The 18,882-nt window shown below is 41.2% G+C and overlaps 1 protein-coding gene across 2 annotated transcripts in view; it reads right to left on the reverse strand.

Annotated features, from left to right (window-relative positions):
* Positions 1 to 18,882, reverse strand: part of triob (trio Rho guanine nucleotide exchange factor b) — a 100,179-nt gene that overhangs the window by 22,322 nt on the left and 58,975 nt on the right. For both annotated transcript variants that reach the window (XM_086114467.1, XM_086114466.1), the window contains 20 exons: positions 17,137 to 17,256; positions 15,922 to 16,020; positions 15,736 to 15,828; positions 15,431 to 15,580; positions 15,167 to 15,281; positions 14,183 to 14,298; positions 12,948 to 13,070; positions 12,455 to 12,649; positions 11,898 to 12,013; positions 11,737 to 11,803; positions 9,858 to 9,967; positions 9,596 to 9,665; positions 9,015 to 9,104; positions 8,800 to 8,892; positions 8,113 to 8,224; positions 6,484 to 6,674; positions 6,287 to 6,388; positions 5,407 to 5,546; positions 5,130 to 5,229; positions 2,645 to 2,897 (listed from right to left, as the gene is read on the reverse strand). In XM_086114467.1, the coding sequence (XP_085970593.1) occupies positions 2,645 to 2,897; positions 5,130 to 5,229; positions 5,407 to 5,546; positions 6,287 to 6,388; positions 6,484 to 6,674; positions 8,113 to 8,224; positions 8,800 to 8,892; positions 9,015 to 9,104; positions 9,596 to 9,665; positions 9,858 to 9,967; positions 11,737 to 11,803; positions 11,898 to 12,013; positions 12,455 to 12,649; positions 12,948 to 13,070; positions 14,183 to 14,298; positions 15,167 to 15,281; positions 15,431 to 15,580; positions 15,736 to 15,828; positions 15,922 to 16,020; positions 17,137 to 17,256 (2,455 nt within the window). The remainder of the gene's footprint in view (positions 1 to 2,644; positions 2,898 to 5,129; positions 5,230 to 5,406; positions 5,547 to 6,286; positions 6,389 to 6,483; positions 6,675 to 8,112; positions 8,225 to 8,799; positions 8,893 to 9,014; positions 9,105 to 9,595; positions 9,666 to 9,857; positions 9,968 to 11,736; positions 11,804 to 11,897; positions 12,014 to 12,454; positions 12,650 to 12,947; positions 13,071 to 14,182; positions 14,299 to 15,166; positions 15,282 to 15,430; positions 15,581 to 15,735; positions 15,829 to 15,921; positions 16,021 to 17,136; positions 17,257 to 18,882) is intronic.

An 18,882-nucleotide genomic window follows, 5' to 3' on the forward strand; every position in this document is an offset into this window, starting at 1 on the left:
TATTTCTTTCATGCAGGCTGCTGCCGCAGAAAAACATGCCCGATTGCATTCATGTTTGTGTCTGACAAAAGCAGAGGGGAGGGAGGGGCCGTCGAGGGTAAAGTGGCCACGTCTTTGCAGGAACATGCCTGAGATTCCAGAAGCCTCAACAGTGCAGCATCTTTAGTGTGGTCTATTCATCCCCCGGAGATGTGGTAGAAACACAAACATTAGTCAGTGCAGGGTGGAGGCATGTTTTTTTGGAGTAGAGGAACAGAGAGTGGGGAACTTCCGCTGGGTTAGTCTGGCTCTCTCTCTTGAAATGAGGACAATGCCGAGAACTTCTCGCCACCAAGAGTCACATTGAGGAAGGGTGTGGAGTTGGCATGCTAGATAAGGGAGTGGACCCAGCAGTCGCATAACATAGCATTTTTAGATGAAAAGCCTCCAAGAAGCATGTGGTTTTCTTCAGCCTTCTGCTGCACATGGATCCAACAATATCAAGCTGACGTAGACTACATATTTCTTCATCCTAAAAATGTACACCAAAAAATAAAAAGCTCTCTTAATGCATCAACTCTTGACAACTAAGAAACGAGGGTGGTTTCTGATGTATGAATTTGACCTGAATACTTATTATCGGCAGTGAACGTTTGCATAAAACTGCTGTACATAATAAGTGAAAGCGGCGGCATGTCCAATGTAGTGGGCAACGGCTTACCCAGGTCCAGCAACCAGTACTTGCAGTTACGAGAGTGTCCTTCCTGTGCTGAATCCATGGGGCAAAAAGGGTACCGAGACATTAAAGACCGAATTCCATGGGCCATGTCAGTCAAATATCAAGCCTCAGGAATTACTTCTTGAAAACAATCCCTCAAAGCATCTCCGCAGCAAACGACTAAAATATCATGTGAAGACGATACAAGCTTTTCTTCCCTGAATAAGCGCAAAGTCCAGAGTGCAAAGGAAAAAAGTCAAATGCAGCATGAGAATTTCTCCTTTCCTCCCTCTCTCCCTCACGAGTGGGTTGCTATAAGGACAGTGGGCAAGCCTCCCCTGTACGTGTTCCGAGGGAATGTCTGGATACATGCTGTGCATCTGCCGAATTACCCTTTGGAGGCGCACCCACTCAGTTTGAGGGGGCGGGTGCAGATATGACAAGCACGAGGATGCACAGAAGTTATACACCACCTTGAAACAAATATAGATCTGGTTATGAAAATGCGAGGAAAGTTTGGTCCAAAATGTGTCATATTTGATTCTTTTCTTTGTTGCACCTCAGACCGTGACCATGAAATGACATCGTAAAACACTTCAGATGATGTATTGTGTGCACCACAGATACACAAAGGAGTTTTTTTTTGAGTCACTGCACTCAGAGCAGCTGCTTTGCAAAGTTATTTTGAATAAAATGTATTTCCTTTTGAACTACTCCAAGTTTATTTGGTTTGTATAGAACACATTCCAGGAATTGATCCAATTCCTCATTGAATTGAACAGGAAAGTAAAAGTTGAAAAAGCAGTTGCACAAACCACTGAGTGTATTCTGTCATTTAATAATCGGAGATTCAATTATGAGCAAAGACAAGCAGCTTCCATCTTCAAAGCATATCATGCACAAGAACTATCTTTGTTTTTAGGTCAACTGGTGAATTCGGACGTCAATCACTGTCTCTAATCTCTAATCTTCTACTAATGCCTTGAAACACATCACACTCATTTAATTTGGTACAAACTGGCTTCCTCGGTGGTCAGCAAACACAAAGGAATGATAAAGACTGCTTGTCATTCTCGTCAAACTCAGCCGCCATTCCTGAACATTCCCTGCAGGGAGAACCACTTTTCAGCAGTCCTTCTGATCACATCAAACATACAAACGGTGGAACCAAAGAAAGGCAGGCGAAAAAAAACAAAACCGTTTGCTAGTTAAAAACAACAACAAGAAAGATGAGAACTGCTATAAAATAAGCAGTCTCACCTTCCTGGGCTGCATAAGGAAAGCGCGTCGCCAAAACCCAAGCTGTGACATCCAAAACCATCTCATAGATAAACAGACTCTCCTCACATGAAAGCGCAAACAAAATATTTGTAAACCAAATTGCCATAGAAACAAGCTCCCTTTTACTCACTCACACTTTAAGATTAGAGAGACGCTTTCATGGTTAGAATTGTGCATATTTACTTTCCGTTGTATGGGAAGAGCTGGACACATTGCAGCAATGTTATCAAAAGTATGGGCCGTGGGCCAAAACTGGCCCTTCAGTGGGTCTAAATATGAGTGCGGATGCAATTTACTGATCAAAGTGGATCATATTCATCCCTATTCTGATTCACAATACTGTTGAAATTGAAATTGTAATTTCAGATTACTCATATGATTTGCAGAAAATAATCAACAAATGTGATTACTTTCGCAATGCACTGTAATTATTTGCTCATTTTCCATGCACTATGCTGACATTACTTTGCGTGCTGGTTTGATAAATGACATTGTGTGTGCTAAATGAATCTATATGCACTCTTCCCACAACACCCAAAATTAACTGCACGGAGATTTAGAGCAATAGCCAAATGCAATCCTGTGTGCGCCCGGCTAGTGGATCAGCCTCTTATACATTACATTCTCCTCAATAAATTAGAACGAAGTATAAAAGCCTTGTCTTACCTTTGTGGTTGAAGAGCCCTTCCATCTCCATGGATGACCGAGAGTGCGCGATGCACAGCATGGAGCAGGGAACGATGCCCTCCTGGGCTGGAGAGCGATCCGTGGTCCGCACCAGGCACCAGTCTGGCTTATCGTGCAGTCGCTCCAGAACCTCGACCGTCTGGCCTCGTCGCACCGTCAGCTCGCCGCCGCTGGCACCGTTGCTGCCCACAAAGTCGTGGATGACTACTGTCAGCTCACAGCCACCCGACAGCTGAAAAAGAAAGGACATTTTTATTTCTGAAGAGTAATGATGGCAACCTAAGTACACTGTTTGAGTTTAAGAAGTTAATTATGGACTCATACATTGTTTGCATGGAGTTTAGTGTTTGTTATTGTGATTAAAGTGGTGTAAAACTACACTGCATTATAAGGACAGTTTTCTTGATTGCATGTGTGTTTTTTTTTACATCATTACAGTACTGGTAGTTCCTCCATTAAAAACAAAACAAAAAAAACCAGTTCTTTCTTTTTCTGTTCTACAGTAGTGGAGCAAAAATTAGACTGTTAAATGGATATCCATCTCATAGTGCCAATCACTGAGTGATTTCGATTGTTGTCTTTGTGGGGATGCCTGTTTTAGATTGGAGTAGGTATGCCCTGCTGTGGTGAGCACGTTCATACAATAAAATGGCATCTATAAGAAGACACTCACGTGTCACTCTTAGCTCTACTTAATGCATAAAACACAAAATATGACTAAATGAATGTTTCCATTTTGATTTTCAACATACCCTTTGGTAGTGTGGTAAAGCCAGTGAGCTGAGAAGTTGCGAAACTGGATGTGCAATTCTTTCCTCCAATTTTTCCATTGTTTTCCACTCCCTCATTGTGAGAAAAGCCCCAAAAGTTTTCTAATGCAAACGGGCAGCACAACCCCCAAGGGCTGCTTTATTACCACTGAGAGCCTCACACGATAAGTCGACAAAAACCCCCCAAAAAAGAAACTTGAGGAAAAAGTAGTGCAATGAGTCAACCAATCCTTGATCCACCGTCAATACCGTCCACATTAATAGTCAGTAAAACTCTATTGGAATGGGGATCATTCTTCACCGCAGAGCTATTCAAAATATAAAATCCATCGATGCCTTCTTGAAAGTCTGACGAATCGCAGTTCAGTAACAAAAATTAAAGAGGAACTCAGGGGTTTACTGTAATTTCTATTTTTTCAGAAGCAAAGCGATAGAATGAAAGCGGCGAGAACTTAAAAGGGTTCTTTTCTGTCTGGCATAGAGGCGAGCATCCTCTGTGAGTGGGAGGCTGAAGCAGCTGACAAGTCAGTCACTGAAGCGGATGCACACAGGAACACGAGCCCGCGCATACAAAAAAACAGTACACAAGCACACCAGTGTCACCGCCTCCTGAATGAGAGGTTTCACACAGAATCCTCACAGAGAGCCTGAGAGATAAAGAAGCATTCAAAGCCAGGAAATTGACCAGAGGAATATCTATTTGGCAAATGGTATTGTGCACATTTCAAAGATGTAGTCATACAAGTCCTCAACAGACTGGACACTTAATAATAATATTTTGTGTCTTTGAAACTACTAAAACATGTAACGAGCCTTCAAAGACCAATCCATTCCATTCCATTTAACTGTCTTGCCTTTCTTGTTAGAGCAGGGAAAAACAAGGTCAAAACAAGCCTGGCTTCACTTTACAATCAGTGAAACTTAAAAATATTGAAATACTTTTGCGGTCGTTCGTGTGCAGTGCTTGTTAAGTTTGCTCATACTGAGCGTAGGAGGACGGGCCTTCTGTGGTGCTATTACCCAATATAACCGGTGCCGAGAGTCCAGGCTTCCAGTGAATCTCTCTTACACAAACACACATGCTCCCGCACGCATTCACACACACACACACACACACACACACACACACACACACACACACACACACACACACACACACACACACACACACACACACACACACACACACACACACACACACACACACACAAAGTAGTCAGATGGAGTGTCACACAAAACTTCCAAAAGGAAACGCGTTGAAGAGAGACTGTTGCATGTCAACAGGCTGCAGTCGTCACACTCAATTACAAGTGAATGAAGTGGGTGCCGGAAATATAATGTTGTTCCCTTGGTATGCTTGGTCATATGCCTAAAATAGTGAAATCTTGGAACACAAACAATTTGGGAACTGTAGCTAACATTTGAACCAAAAACATGGTCCAAAATTTAATGAAAACCTAAAGTTTAACCCCAGAAAAATAATATTGTGGGCTTTCTTGGTTCACTCTAGAAGAACTCACACACACACACTAAAAAACAAAAACAAATGAGCAAATAGATAAATAAATAAAGTTTGTTGCGGGGGAGGGTAATCTGGGGGCACTAAAATTTTGCCACATGTCTGCCATTTGCTCTTCCCTGGCATAGAGTGCGAGTGAGTGTGTGTGTGTGTGTGTGTGTGTGTGTTCCTCTACCTTATCACTATCCAGTGTGTTCTGGGATGTCCTTGAGGCGATTGAGATGGTGTCAGGTTGACTGCTAGCATCTCCTTGGCTGTCGAGCTCTTCTCCATCTCTGCAGGTGGATAGTTTGACCATAGTGTCAGTATAGTGTTCATTTCAGATGGCGTTGCATTGTTTGAGTCAAACACAGCCCAGCTGGGTTAACTGGACGCCACAAGAGAATAGACTTGCTCTTTTAGTGATTGCTGTCAAAACGAAGACACAAACAAAAGATGCTCTGTGAGCTTACCGTCTGCCTTTATGTTTGGCGCTGGTGGCTTTGGGGATGTGAATGGGCTCCTTCAGAGCACCGCGCAGATGCACCGTTCGCTCCTGAATGACCTCACGAATGTGTTTGATCCAGTCCTGCTTGTTTTCAATGCTTGAAGCCTGGAACAAAACATGCATAACATCCATAATTGTAAAAGTCATCCATTTGTAGAAATACAGATGAAAATGAGAAGGAAAATCACAATAACATGAAACATAAAGTGGATTATAGGGCTTTGAAAAAGAAATAGCTTTTTTTCTCGACCACATGTACTTTGTTGCTGTGATTAATGTGCAATGATGTAATGACAATGGTCTTGTCTGCTTAATCCCACACTACAGAAAGACGTGGATTGTCAGCATCTAATTTCTGTCAGTGACGCATCCTGCTCTTCTTCCTCCTTCATTTTGACAGCAGCACGCATCGAGGCTGCAATAATGACACGTTACATAAGGAGCAGATTTGGATGGTCATCACAATTTACATAATGAGGCACATAGACAGACAGACACCTACCACATATGCCCACATTTAAATGAAAACATACACACCATTAGGGATTTCCAAACTTTCACATACAGCAAAATGGAAGGGAGCGGGGGTTGGCTTTGCTTGGTGTTTATGAAATGTGTTAAAACAAGAGTCAAAAAGCAGTCGAAATCTAAACTTGAAATTGTAACTATTACTGTGGTAAAATACTGGTTCTTGGTGCTGGTAAATTGCATATCTTGATTCACATTTATTTGATGTGAATTCATATCTTGATTGGATTTGTCAATCAAACATATTTGTTTCGATGCATATTTTTAGAGTATTTGAAATAAAAACATGATAAGTCAGTATCTTGTTTATACTGCACCTTGAGCACAATTTTGTTGTCCGAGGTCGGAGTCCTGCCCACCCAGAGGGCAAACTTACAAGGATCCCCCTCCACGTGCTCTGTCACCCCCAGCTCTGACGTCTGTGTACGTAAAGATCACAAAAATGCATATAAAAGTTTGCAATCACACAACATATGGAAAGAACGAAGCCCAAGCATGAGTGTCAATTACTCACAAAGAGCTTGCTCTTGTAAAGGTATTTGCTGCGTCCGTTCGAGTCTTTCACTTCCTTACTGAAAACCAGTGACATCTCAAAGAGGAAAAGGTGGCGGTCACGGCCCTTGCGGATCAAAGTTTTGGGATCCCAAACCTGGAAGGACTCCTGAAGAATTAGTTCTCCTTGGGAGTCAATATTCCCATCGAACCCTGAGGCAACAAGACAAAAGGCAGAGTTTGAGTCTGTATCCGTTCAAATGCAGTGTGTGGGTGGCAACTTGAATCCTGAGTGATAGTTGAACAATTTCTGCTGAGTGGCAATAATGACATTTCTATGACAAAATCAGCAATTAGTGGAAACAATACAAAAAGACAGACTCTTTAGGCCTCTTCACACTGTCCTCTACAGAGGATAGTGTACAGTACCGTATTTTCCGGAGTATAAGTCCGTTTTTTTCATAGTTTGGCCGGGGGTGCGACTTACACTCTGGAGCGACTTATGTGTGAAACGGTTAACACATTGTACAGATCACATGTTACTTAGACATTAAACCGCAAGAGGGTGTTCTTGGCCTGCGTTGATACTTTTCATCTTGGCGGTACCTGAGAAAAACAACTGACGATGACTCTGACATAAGCGACGTAGAAGAGGAAGCGCTGCATCTTCTATCCCCAGAGTTGGTGGAGTTGTTTAAAAGTGACACGGAGCATGAAGATTTCATTGGATTTAGCGATTTGGAGTGACGCTGATGGTTTGGTAAATTTGTTAGCATGTTCTTTGTGCTATAGTTGTCTCTTAATATGTTACGTGACCATACCAGGCACATTCACAGTTCGTTGTTTAAACGTCATGTAACGTTAGCATATCGTACACTTATTCAGCCTGTTGTTCTATAGTTTTATTTTTATTTTAAATTACATTTGAAGATGACATGTATGCTTTTGGTGTTGGAGTTTATCAAATAAATTTCCCCCAAAAATGCGACTTATAGTCCAGTGCGACTTATATATGTTTTTTCCGTCTTAATTATGCATTTTTTGGCTGGTGCGATTTATAATCCGGAGCGACGTGCAATCCGAAAAATACGGTAAATCATGCCATTCATTGTGAGGGTGCTGCTGTGAAACAGTATGCTGTGCTGCGTGGCAACATGCGAGGTGATATTTCCCGCCCAAAAAAAAAAAAATGGCCAAATCAACTTTTCAATTTGGATGTCAGTGCGCTGTGCTGTGTCCTGAGATTTAGGACAAGAGACAAAATGACCGTACTGTGACATAGTAATGTAGGCACAACGATGGACAGAGATCCCCAACTAGCTGACTGTACCAGGATGGTTGAAAGTGGTGGTTAAAAAACAAAACAAAAGAAAAACCTTGATTTTTCACAATTTAATTTTAAGATTAAAATAAAATATAGCCAAGCAACACATCCTGAACTTTCCCTCTTCCTCCTTCTTTCTAACATGTAAGCCACGGCAAAGGCACCAGTCTCACGGTGAACAACACAAAAACCTTGTGCAGTGTGAAAAACGCTTAAAATTGAACCCTATAATATTTGTCAGTCTATTTGGAATGATTCGTTAAACTGAAGGAACAAGTGCAGTATAAGAATCGCGCTGTGTGTGTGTGTGTGTGTTTTTAAACCCACCATCCAGCATAGAGAGGTGCATGGCATCATTGGCTCTTTTGGGGACACTTAGCATCACCTCGAGACCATCCTTGATCTCTCCTTTTCCTTCCTCACAGCATGTCAACAGCTCCTAAACACACACAAAACAATATGAAAGAACACAGTGGAACCTCCAGTGACAAACATTCCTTTTTATGAACCATTCGGGTTACACTGAGTGGACGGATCAATGCTGTGTCTCTTCTCGCGCTACGTAAACCATCATTGGCAACAAGCAGAATGAATTGCTGTTCACTGAAAACTAGTTGTATCATTCCACGGTGAAAAGCAGCAAACAGTTGCACATGTAGGCAGAGGTTCCGCCATTGCACCCTCGATCATCCAATCACAAATGATTAATGTGGTGGTCGAAACAAGGTCCGGAAATCTTTTCATTTTTGTCAGAAAATACTATTTACAGAATGCATGGTCTTTATTCAAATGCAGCTCCTCTTCAAATTCAAGTTAAAAATGATGTAGTGTAACTTTTCTTCACATTCTTCACATTTTCATTCATTTCAATGGGAAATATTACCTTAAATGATGAACCTTTCGAGTTCCAAACCAGATCATGGAACCAATTAAGTTCATAATTCAAGGTGTCAGTGTGGCTGTAAATGAGTTTTATCAGTTAGGGAGTTCGAGCAGTGTGTTGCTGTACTGTACCTTAAGAAGCAGTTGGTATTTAGTAATTCTTTGGACTGGTTTGATCAAGTAGGATGAGATAGAGTTGGCAAGACGATGCCTTTGCTGGATTTCCTGTAAAACCAAATAACACCAATTTGTCTAAAATATGCAGACTTTTTGAATTTGATCAATTCACTTCGGAAAAGAGAAACTAATGCACAATTCTGATTTCCATATTGTAAGCAGTTACTTACATCAAAATATGGTCCAGCGTGCTCCAAGATGAGCTGTGTGGAGTCGGGTTTGTTTTTACAGTAGTTCACGTACATCTGAAATTTGTCAGCCTGAGTGGGATCAAAAACATACTTTTAAAATGTAACAATTTCTTTTTTAAATTTTGCTTACAAGATAATTGCAGTTGAAACCAGTTGGGCTTGAGAAGTTTTTGATTTAAGGGTAAATAAAAAGGAAGTGCGCGTAGCGGTGTAGTTGGCGCATGCCTACCTTGATTAACACATGCAAAAAAAAAAGTTTTAAAAATACTAAATAAATAAATGCCAGTGTGTTTCCTGCCATATAATGGCGCATTGTGCTGCCCATAAAATGTACCAAGGCGAGTGTTCAAACAATAAGCTATTTATGTCCCTTCAAAACGAGGATGTAAGACATATTTTTTTAAAAACATTTTGCCAGCAAAAATCTCAATAGCAGAAAACCATTAACGACTGGATTTAGTTTAATACACATAATTAAAGTTAAATTAATTATCAAACGGCAGCCTTTGTGTCATTTTGTTTTTTACTGTTTGTTGCTGTTGTGAAAAATCCCAACTCACCCAGGTAACGAAACAATGACCAACATCCTCTGGAAGCTGCTCATATTTCTCCAACTCTTTCAAGAAGATGCTGTGTAGAACCAGACACAGAGGTTCTAGAATGATGTTGGATTTCTTACGAGTCAATCGTTCCTACTTTAGATGATCAAGTAAAGTCGCTCAGAAAGACAATACAGTATTACATACAGTATAGTAGTATATCTGACACTCAAATGTATGTGTGTGCAGAACACCAAAAGTCAAATATCACTGCTCAACTGACTTGTGATGGAACTCGTAGAGGTCTTGCATGTTCCCAAAAATGATGTGCTCCTTGTTGACGATGCCTGGAGGAATCTCCTCCACACCACTGCTCATTTCCCATAGATAAGTCTGTATGTTAGAATTTAGCTTATTAACATTTATCTCACAGCAATAAAAGCAATGCATATTGTAAAAGATCTTAAACATGCAATAGATTACTTGAGCTAAAGAGAAAAATTGTTGTGTATGCGACAAATGACATACATACACACATATATATATATATATACACATATATACTGTATATACACATACGTACATATATATATATATATATATATATATATATATACTGTATATATATATGTATGTATGTACAGGTAGTTATCTATTTGGCCCATTTGACCCCATCACTGGACACATAGTCTTTAGTCATGCAAATTAACGGGATTATATTTATTACCTCTGGTAAAAAACATGAACCATAAAACCTGTTCACAGCTGCTCTGTATGTTACCACCTCGTAAGACAGCGCAGCTGTACTCCACTGCAAACACTGGTGTATCCTGATTGTCGTGCCGAAGCAAGCCTTGAAGCGCTTGTTTGGGGATTTAGTTCATCTGTCTGCGCCACGTTGGGCGTTCTGGCGTACCCACGGTGTTTCCTTTGACATGTGTGTAGCACAACTGACAGTTTGGTGGCTGAAAGTAGACTAAACTTTACCCTTGCTGGAACCACACCTATCTATTGGCGCAGGTAGTGTAATGTGACTTTGGTAAATTTGATCGCGCTGTAGGCAGACAGCTTCTGAGCTCTGTGGGGCATGTGTGGTGGATGTCATCGTATTTCATGAATATGACAACAGCGTGCATCGAACCCTCTGAATCATTGCGCACATTAACTAATTGAAAGCATTATTATTATTATTATTATTATTATCTTCTATATTATATGTGGTTTAAATCACCCACTGGCCCCGGCACAGCGATGAAGGGTGGCCACACATGGAAAGCTACAATCCGGGTGAAAGCTGGTCTCCAAGTGCCCACTTCACAGATTTGCCATCTTTCTTGCCATCTTTATGTCATCTGCCTGTAGAGGTCTGCTTGCAGATCCTTCTTCATTGTTTCCAACCATGTCGAATAATATCAATGCGCCTCTCGTAAACGTTATTTAAAGGGATTGAAAGGAGCCTTTACGATTGGTAGAGAAACAAGTTGATTGTGTTCACACCCACAATGGTGCAAAACTCTGCAAAAATACCAAAACTTAGTCTAGTCCACCCCTGCGCGGATTTACTCCGCCCCTCACGCCAGACTTGCAATCGGCGCAACGGTATAGCCCGTTATGTTTATAATGTGAGCAAAAGTTGAGGCCAAGACGAATTTGCCTTCATGCAATTAACGCAAAAATGATCAATGAGTGTGTCTGTCCATGTATTTCAGTATTTATTTCAAATTCAACTCTTTTTGTCCTCAGCCTTTTTTTTTTTTCCAGGTCACCGCCTACAGTCATGAAATTATAATTAACTTTCAATCCACATAGTACAGTGTCTGGAAGAGTAAATACTGGAATGTTAAAGAGCTTGATGATTGACAGACGAAATAGTCTGATCATGTCAACGTTTGAAAAGGTGAGCAAAACCTGCACGCAATTGGACCAGAATGAACACAACAGGAGAGATGTCACCAACATTCTCGACCACCAATTAGGGTGGTTCAGGGTCACCACGACAATGAGAGATGCTGTTCTCTTTATAACCCGCCAGTTTTACCTTAATGTGAAATCACATAGTTGGTACTGTACATGGAAATGTTAAATTCCGAATTAAAGAAATCACCTACTACGTCGTTTGCATAGAATTGAAAGTGCCTTTAAGTAATTAGTTTGTGACTTACATCCATGCACTCACGCAGGTCTCTGACATAGGCTTTCTCTGTTTGGATCAGCTCAGCCATTATAAATCTAAAAACACAAAGACAATGGAATTTATTTGAAAATGTTCAAGTAGTTTTGTTCATCATCAGGAGAAGATATGCCAGGGGTATGTGTCACTCACTCTTTCCTCCTTGCGGACTTCCTCTTTTCCTCATTGAGTTCATGAGCAGCATCTCTCAACTTGACCTCTAAACCCGGGGCGCTAGCTGGGATGATGTCCAGTTGTAGCTCTTTACTCTGAAAACAAATAGACTGTCGCTATTATGTTCTGCACAATGGCCATGGTAGCGTTTCACCACTCACCACCCCGTCAATATTTGCGGTGCATTTGCCTTCTTTTCACACCAGCTTATTAAAATATACTGGAACAACACATATAGTTGGAATTGAAGTAAATAAGGTTAATTAAGGATACATTTTGTAAATCTGCGGGACCACAAAATGTGTGAATATTATGAAAAACAAACACAACAAAATTATCTCTCTAAGGAAGGCTAAAGGCCTCAATCCTACTTTTTTATCAGACATCCAACATCTCTCGTGGCAACATAAAAAAACAAAACACCCCCCCCCCCAAAAAAAACAAAAAAACAAAACAAAACTCATCAAATCTCAAACCAAGGTCTTTATGTATGAGATTTTTTTTTCCTGTTGATATCATTATTGGTGAACACTCACTGCCTTGTTGGAGTCGGAAGAAATGCCGAGCGCCGATTCCAGGCAGGTCCTGTATTTGTCCATACGGAGAGAAAAATCCCTGTAGCGCTTGTCCACAGAGGACACCCATTTCTTTATCTCCAGGGCATGGGCGTGGCCCTTGTCACAAAAACCATCGGCCAGCTGGATCAACAGCTTTACACGCTCTTTGGTTTGCTGTCAATAGCAGCACATTGAGGGAGGGAAAGGTAGATAACACACAGGGGCGAGAAAAGGGGAGAGTTGGGAATCAGTGATTGGCACATAAGCTTATTCACAACATAATACCGGTGATACCTAAAATGGAAACAATATGTGACACAGAGAACGGGCCTCCCATTTGAATGCAGGACAGTTCTGACATGCATCTTATCAAAATAAACAGAACATATTCAAAGAAAAAAACGAATTACAAGAGGCACTCGCTCCTGACCTTTGAAAAAAAGTGGTTCGAAAGCAAAGAAACAAATTACACCTTAGCTGTGATCTGGAAGTCTTCATGCTCTTTCAAAAGCTCCTGCGTGTGGTGAATGCTGGAGCCAGTGGATGTGTGCGTGGATAGGTAAAACTCGCCAGTGTCGTGGATCCACTCCAAGGCCTGTGGAAACACATGACCCCCTGTTTAGTACTGTTCCACGAAAGGAATTCCCGTTACATCAATTTGACACACCTTCCATTTTCTCAATCCACATTTTCTTTAGCATATGAAACAGACATTGGTCATTTTTTGTCAGACTTGTTTTTATTATGGACTGCTCAACAAGTCAGTATTACTGGATATGTAATGGCAGCGGCACCAACTGTTCCCTCTGACCATGTTGTGGTATGCCTGTAGTGTTCACCAAAAACCACAAGAGGGAACCTTTCTCTTCCACACGAATTCATTTTACTGTAACAAGATGGAAAGCCTGCCAATGGCAGGCAACCAGGACAAGGCGTAGCCGGCCTATGGGCCAAAGTTAGCTGTGAGCGGTAAGAAGAAGATAAAGGATAATTTGACAGAATAAGGCAAACTCTGGCCGTGTTTACATGTTCAGTAATGCCTGAGGTGAGCAAAATAACGGCTTTGTGGGAGACACAGCTCTTTCGCCCTTGTCTGGAATAATCTTAGATTGTGATGTTTTTGAACCATGTAATCATAGCTTTCTTTAAGACTGTCATTGTTACGAATGTCTGCCGGTTTACACCACTTCCTGGATAAGACACATATTTTTACTGAGAAAAACAAAATCTGCACTCAAAACAAATGGAGGACGGACGTCCTCTCCAAAAGGTCAACGTATTGATTCATCAGTCTAAAAGGTAGAATCGAAAATATATGAATGAATCTTTTTGCTTTATTTAAAAAAAAAATGTGTGTGCGTGTGTGTGTGTTTTCCTAGTTGATGTCATTTCACACTTTTTGGACAAGAGAACAATTTCATGTCATATTCATGGCTTATTGCACACCAAAGGAGCAGATGAATGCAAAATTAAAATTTTAAGACGCGGCGATATACTCACTCTCTGCTGACATTGGGTAATTAACATTTTTATTTCAGAAAGAACAACTGAACAATACTTTTTATTTAAATGAATTTAAATGTTACTATTTTATAAATTCAGTGGGGAATGACATCATACTACCTCGGTTTCTTTTCTATTACTTAGAGTGTAAAATGTGTTTCGTGTACTCACACACATTCAGAACACGAATGTACAAAAGCACACCTGCTTGGCGCTGCGTTCAAACACCACATATTGCTGGCACTGATCTAGCCTCCGCTTCCTCATGGTCCAGAAGTGTAGCACCCTGTTCTCTCGCTGCAGCAACTCATTCAAGATGTCTCATGAAAAAAACACAAACACAACGTTTTGCCTTAATTAAACAGCAACATCGGAATTCAAACGGTTTGGTGGTTAAATCATTATTGAAAACATGAAAAATAAAACTAGGGAGAAAGGTTGCTTGTCTAAAATTTTCGCCCTTATAATTTGACCATTAACTATGTAAAAATCTCACTTCAACATTCAGTGTTTGTGTCTCCTGTAATGGTTTATTTTCTCCACAATGGGTGGTCTTTGAAAATTACCACGAAAACATTTGTTCACACCTTTCAGTGCAGTGATTAAAAAAATAATAATAATAAATATATATATATATATATATATATATATATATATATATATATATATATATATATATATATATATATATTATTTTTTTTTATATATATACACACACACACACACACACACACGGCGGCCCGGTAGTCCAGTGGTTAGCACGTCGGCTTCACAGTGCAGAGGTACCGGGTTCAATTCCAGCTCCGGCCTCCCTGTGTGGAGTTTGCATGTTCTCCCCGGGCCTGCGTGGGTTTTCTCCGGGTGCTCCGGTTTCCTCCCTCATTCCAAAAACATGCATGGCTGGCTGATTGGACGCTCTAAATTGTCCCTAGGTGTGAGTGTGGGCGTGAATGGTTGTTCGTCTCTGTGTGCCCTGCGATTGGCTGGCAACTGATTCAGGGTGTCCCCGCCTACTGCCCGAAGACGGCTGGGATAGGCTCCAGCACCCCCCGCGACCCTAGTGAGGATCAAGCGGTTCGGAAAATGGATGGATGGATGGATGGATATATATATACACACACACACACATACACACACATATATGTTTTTTTTCCATTTCAAGATGCTTAGGCTTATTCATCCACTTACTTTTAACCTGCGTCTCCGGCGCTTTGACATGTGACAACATTCCAGGCATGTTAACACTGTTCCTGTGCAGATACTTCAGGAAGACATCAGCATTGCGTCTAGCCAGCGTGCAGGCCTGTACAGAAAGTAGCCGCAGAGACAAGGGACTGACTGAGTACATTTTCCATTACAACTCGTGGTGAATCTTAACTATCGTACGAGCAATTGCATGTGTTAGCAACATATTCTTGCAGGATGATTTTTTTCATGACAGAGACTTCTCACCTTGAGAAAAGCCTCTTTCTGCTCCAGATGTTTGCTGACCATGGGGGTGACATGATCTGACTCGCTGTTGGGGCCCAGTTTATCGGCACCACCACACCAATCCTCTTCTCGCTTGTACTCCTGCTCCAGGCTTTCCAACACACTGCATACCTGAGATAATCATGCAACGCACAAATCCCCATAAATGTGACTCTGCAAGCCAAGGCTTCCGCTGCCCCCTCACACAGAAAATAAGCATGAAATAAATATGCACATACGATGGCATCCGGCATCCCTTGCACAAACCGAGTAACGCACAAACTCACCTGTTCAGAGGTCTTATAGAAGGCCACAGAAGCATTAACCAGCTTGAGTCTGTCTTCCATCTTCAGCATCAGCTGCTGCCAGTGGTCTGCCACCTTCACAGTAAATGCACACATGTTAGCATGCTGTCAGCTCGCATTTTGAAATGTTTGTCTATAAAAAAGTGACAGTGTGGGGCGTGGGGGGACCTTCTCTGCACAGTCTCGGATCATGTCCATGTCGTAGTGGTTAGCCTGAAGTAGACCCTCTGCCTTCTGCTGCACCTGAAGTGCACTCTGATGGGTTTTCTATATGAGGGTTGAGCAAAAACATCATTTGTGTCATGGTGCACAAATTGTTCAAGTCAGGGGTTGTCAAACTTTTTATACCAATTACCACCGAAAATAAATACTTACTGTAGTTCTTCAAGTACCACCATCATGGCCAACATTACATTACAGGAGCATAGTAGCTTAAGCGTTAATCAAAAACAGCAGCGAGGTTGTATTCCTAAAACTTACATTATCAATCAAACATTAACACTGTGCTTAAATAACGATTCAATTCAAATCTATTGCACATACAGTAAATGTTAAACAAACTTCACATTTCAATTCATGTTTAAAAAAACCTCAGTGTTTATGTGGATATTGAACAATTGAACTATTTTAGCCGGTGACTCTTTAACGCAACACTAACTGGGGAAAGAATTATTCATTCATCATACCATTTCTTGTGATGACCTGTGAGAAAGAGTTGGCATGTTGGCATGACATGGCTCTTGGAGAATCAAAAAAGTGAAAGTGAAAGGTAGCAACGAAGATTCTGAAGTGGAACTACACGAACTTGGGCAATATTAAAAGGACTCATCAAGAAAAACCTCCATCAATCATCTTTCGTTTTACAAACCCCAAATTCTCAAAACAAACAAACAAACAAAAACCAATGTTTTCCAACCAAAAAACAAGACAAAACAACCCCCCCCCCCAAAAAAAAACGGGTGGAAAAGGGCATGGGAGGGGGAATCCTGAAAAAAAACCATGAAAAAATCTTCCATCCATCCATTTTCTAATCCGCTTATCCTCATGAGGGTTGCGGGCACACTTGGAGCCTATCCCAGCTGACTCTGGGCAAAAGGTAGGGTTACCCCTGAACTGGTTGCCAGACAATCCCAAGGCTTGAGAGAAATTCGGATTTGCTCAATAGTGCGTCACCAAATTATGCAAATCAAGTGTGACAGAAAGACAGGAGGACACAGTGGGGAGTAGAATATGCATGGGGAGGAATATACCGGTAATGTGACTCAAAATACAGGGTTGGTGACACGACTGCTAACAATAAATTATGAGTCCAGACTCTAGCAGATTGACATGCTGCTTCACATTACTCTCAGCCAGAAATACTCTCAGCGATATTTGGTTTACCTCAATCGCATGCTGAAATTGCTCGTGTTCCTTCTGCAACTGCTCAGCTTCTTGTAATGAACTGGCCGTGATCAGCCCGGCATTCAACATGGACTCGCCATTACGGATCCAACCCAGCACCTAAAAGACAACACAATACATGTTTCGATTTCATCTATTTTGCTTTGTGCTATGTACAGTACATGAAGTGCGATAAAGAAACCAGGTTATGGCAGCTGGGCGCATGACATACCAATTGTCTAATTGCTTATGTCACTAATCCACTACAATATGGTTTCTTTCGATCACTCTACGCTTTTTATTCATTCATAATCTGCGGTCACGCTTCCCCATGCCCTCAATGTGATTCTCGTCCCCCTGGAGTTGGCAAAAACATGGAGGAAAGCATCAATTTGAAATTCCTGATTAAGTTGGGGAAAGGCACAACCATGTGTCATAAACAGCACAGCTCGCCGCAAAAGCTGAATGATGATGTCACTTTTCTCAGTCAGTCATGTAATCCCATCCTAATATGGGCTCCTCGTCCATCACCTTCTCTCGGCCACTCCTGAAGCATTTGTGCCATTCGGAGACCCGTTGCAACATTTCATGAGATCTGTAAGGCTCTCGGAACAATTTGAAACACTCAGTTGGTCCTTTCCCAAACTCAACCAGGAATCTCAAATGAATTGTTTCCTTCATGTTTGCGGCACCTCATGTTTTGCACAAGCACACACTGGGAGAAGCCAGCAATATTGTAGCACAATTGTGGCAAGATGTTAAAAGATCAGGAGCACAGAATCAGTTACCATAAGGATTGAGTCATCGCAATGTTGCTTCTTTGTTGCCACACCTCTTGTGTGTAGGTCCTAATCATATTAGACAAGTGTACCTAAGGGCTTTATTCACATATATTTTTTTTTAAACCTAGTCATCCGCTTTACTGTGTATCCTATTCCTCACACTGTTTTGCCCAGAAATACATACTTTGCTGGTGGAGTCGTGACAAACAAAACAACAAACAATAAAGCATGCACTTTCTCTTTGACTGACTCAGCATGCACACCTGCAGTGTGGACAAAGCTCAAAACTGCGACTCAACCTTGTCTGGAAAAAAAATGACACAACACGGTTAAGATGCCTGTTTTCAGTTACTTTATCAGGCCAGTGTTTCCATTGCTGTTTCAATGTCCTGAGGCAGCACATGTATGAGTGTTACCGACAAGATGTACGCACACGTGCTGCGAGTGCAGATTGTCACATATGAGTAATCTCTCATACCACAGCAAATTAACCCAATGCGAAACCCCATTTGGAAAACGGGGGAAAAAAGTACATGACAAAGATCCCAAAAATCTACAGATAATTTCAGCACTGAACGTGAAAAATGACAAAACATTGGGTGCTCTCGCTATCTGTGGGGAAGGGATAAAATTAAGTAGTTTGGTTTAATATTTTTTTTACCTTTACCATGCAGTACTCAGTGTCTATTATGTTCACTGCCTTTACATCAGAAACAAATAGAGAGGGAGAGCGAGAGAAAGAGAGAGAGAGAGAGAAAGCATTTACGTGAGGTGAGTCATCAGTGGATGTCATGTAGAGACAGAACCATTTCACCATGCTGCTGTGATATAATTGGAAGCTGTGGCCCAACGTGCTATTAAAATGTTGTGAACTCGATATCCACCACCTTTCTAATTCAATTCAATGAATAAGACAAAAACTGTGGAACATTTGAATGATTCCCTCTGTGTCGACTGTTTTTGG

Source organism: Hippocampus guttulatus, chromosome 6, assembly GCF_054856545.1.
Source record: "Hippocampus guttulatus isolate MCC_2025c chromosome 6, RoL_Hgut_1.0, whole genome shotgun sequence".
Taxonomy (NCBI): Eukaryota; Metazoa; Chordata; class Actinopteri; order Syngnathiformes; family Syngnathidae; genus Hippocampus; species Hippocampus guttulatus.